The 2,759-nt window shown below is 33.8% G+C and overlaps 1 protein-coding gene across 5 annotated transcripts in view; it reads right to left on the bottom strand.

Moving 5' to 3' along the window:
- Positions 1-657: 657 nt before the first annotated feature.
- The window catches only part of Tdrd3 (tudor domain containing 3), a gene marked incomplete at its 3' end in the record, with an annotated part of 174,131 nt that continues 172,029 nt past the window's right edge, over positions 658-2,759 (bottom strand). For all 5 annotated transcript variants that reach the window (XM_008822914.3, XM_029558564.1, XM_017795562.2 and 2 more), the window contains 1 exon segment: positions 658-782. In XM_008822914.3, the coding sequence (XP_008821136.1) occupies positions 666-782 (117 nt within the window).

The following is a 2,759-nucleotide window of genomic DNA, read 5'->3' on the forward strand; positions in this document are numbered from 1 at the left end:
ATACACTCACATACATAAAATAAAAAAAATAAATAAAATAGTTTTTAAAATCAAAACACTTTGAATTATATGAAGCAGTAAGAAAAGAAATACTCAATTATCCAGGCTGGTGATTATCTGATCTTCTGTCATCTTTCTTGATTTTGTGCCTTCAAACTTATAATTATTTCACTTATGGCATCACCTCCGTTAGAAGACTATTGAAGAGAGGACTTCTAGAAGCATTTGTGGGGAAAAGATTGGTGGAAAAGAAGCATGTGGGGCTGGAGAGATGGCTCAGCGGTTAAGAGCACTGACTGCTCTTGCAGAGGACATGGGTTTGATTCCCAGCACCCACTTGGCAGCTACAAATCGTCCTTAACTCCAGTTTCAGGGGACTCCAAAGCCCTCTTCTGACTTCCGCAGCATTGCACAACACAGGTGCATTCACCTACATGTGAGCAATATACTCATATACATAAAATAAAAATAATAAATATTTTTTAAAAAAAGAAGCACGCAACTATATTATAATATCAAATACTTTGCAATTTAAGATTGTATTACATAATCAGTGTTTTTCTAAGGATTTTCTTATAAAACATCAGTAACTGAACTTGTACTGAATGTGAAGTGCATTTTTTGTACATGGAAACTATCTTACAATATCATATTTACCTTTGTATTTAGTTCCGAGCCCGAGGAGGTTGGTAAAACTGCTGGGTTGGCCGAGTGGATCGTCGTGGCTGGCCATCACCTCCTCTACGGAACTCGATGGTTTGATCATAGGTGCCTTCTTCTTCCTATTTGCAAAGAGTGATGATTCAATATGATCAAAGAAGCTCCAAGTTTTCTAATAGAGTACAGTTTATAGTCTTCATTTTAATAATGCTCTTAAGGCTGCCCAGTGTTTCTCAATCTGTCAGTTCTGGTAACAGAGGGAGACAGGGGAAGGGGAAAGCTGAGATATTAAAAGGAAACAATTTACAATAATAGCATGACTGTCACACAAAACAACAAAATGTGGTGAACACTGTAACAACAATTTTCTTGAGTACTCAGGCTTCTGAATATATTTTAGGTATTTATTATAGAAAGGAGTCTTGTTAAGATATGGAAAAGGGTTGAAGCTTCGCCAGAGAACACTCATCAACTATCTGTTCTCAACTGATGAAATCTCTCCAACACTGCTTAGAACCTTACATCTGGAGACAGATAAAATAACAATTGGAATGGGGGTGAGCTTATACAATTTAAATACACAAAAAGCTTCATGCAAGCGAGAGCACAGTAAAACATTTTATTCTTCATGCCCGTCTTTACTGTGGTGGTGGGTCTACTAACTCAAGAAATAGCACATGGAAATTAGAATAGGCAGATTAAACAGCAGAGAAAGCAGAGTTAATTATATTATTTGAAAAGGCCTTAAATGCAACAAAATATAGACAGAAAACACACTGGTTTCTTACTGAGTGCTGCCACCCTGTCATTCAGTGTTTTTTTTTTTTTAAAGTAATTCAACTATGAAATAGGTACCCTATTAGATTATGAGTAAGCTAGCATCTTTACTAAGCAAAGCTTAAATTCCGAAAGAATTATCAGAGCACAATAATCTGCATGATTTTGGAAATTTATTCTTTTTCCTTCCTCCTCACTTTATGAGTCTTTTCCCCCAAATCTTTCCTTTGACTCTATTAATAACATAGGAAATCACATGAGTTATATTCCTTAAAATTTTTTATAGGTTCAACTACTGCAATTTCACCTGACAGAAACAGAAAGATGCTAACATAATCTAACTAAATCCTATTATTAAGCAATGATAGTTAATACCTGGCATGGATATAATTCTCACTATTAGGCATCTTTCACTATATTCATAAGAAATCAATACATAATACACTTTGTATAAAGAATACTTAAGTCCATGAAAGCTTTTTTTTGTTATTTGCACTAATAGATCTAAGATGAATAAAGCAGATTTGGATTTTGAATTCAAACATTGCCTTTTAAATTTCTGCATCTGCATATAAAAGAAAGAAACTAGAAGTGAAAAGTTAATGATCATTTTCAAGGATCTATCACACCAGAAATCGAGACTAGTGCAATCTAACAGTACATCTGGTATAATTCAGGAGCCACTTTTTGCAGACAAATGTCTGATAAACTCTCCTTTCTCTAAACTCCTTTCATTAATAGTCAATCAGGAAGGAACTGTTTAGAAGTTTCCTATCTGCAACTCAGCATAGAAATTAAAATGCAGGAAGAAAAGTACAGAAGTTCTCAGGAAAAGAGCTATCTATTATTCTAGTCACTGTTCTGAATGATGATTATCAAATATTACTGCAAATTCTGAAAAGGAGATCTATTTAATTTTATGACAAATGATAATAGTTAAGGCTCTGCATATTATATGGAAAGGGTAAAAATATATTTCTTACTTTAGAGAGGGAATAACTTGCAGGAATTAGAATGGAATGTTAATTTTTTCCCACCCAGCTGCAAAACTGGCTAGAGAACATCTGAAACTTTATATTACAATAAAATACATGGTTAGATGTAGGACACTGCATTTACTATGTGATTGCCTAATAAAAATGACATTGTTATCTGAAAAGCTGTCTCTTCTAGTTTTAAAAAGATGCACACACAGACTGTACTAACCAGAACCAATTAGATTTACAGAGATGACCGGCCATGAGATTTCTTTCAGATAATTTGATGTCTTCACAATCTTTTTATACAAAGTAGCAGTTAAAAAAAAAAAAAAGATTCTGATA

Source organism: Nannospalax galili, unplaced genomic scaffold, assembly GCF_000622305.1.
Source record: "Nannospalax galili isolate Female #2095 unplaced genomic scaffold, S.galili_v1.0 scaffold308, whole genome shotgun sequence".
In the NCBI taxonomy this organism is placed as follows: Eukaryota; Metazoa; Chordata; class Mammalia; order Rodentia; family Spalacidae; genus Nannospalax; species Nannospalax galili.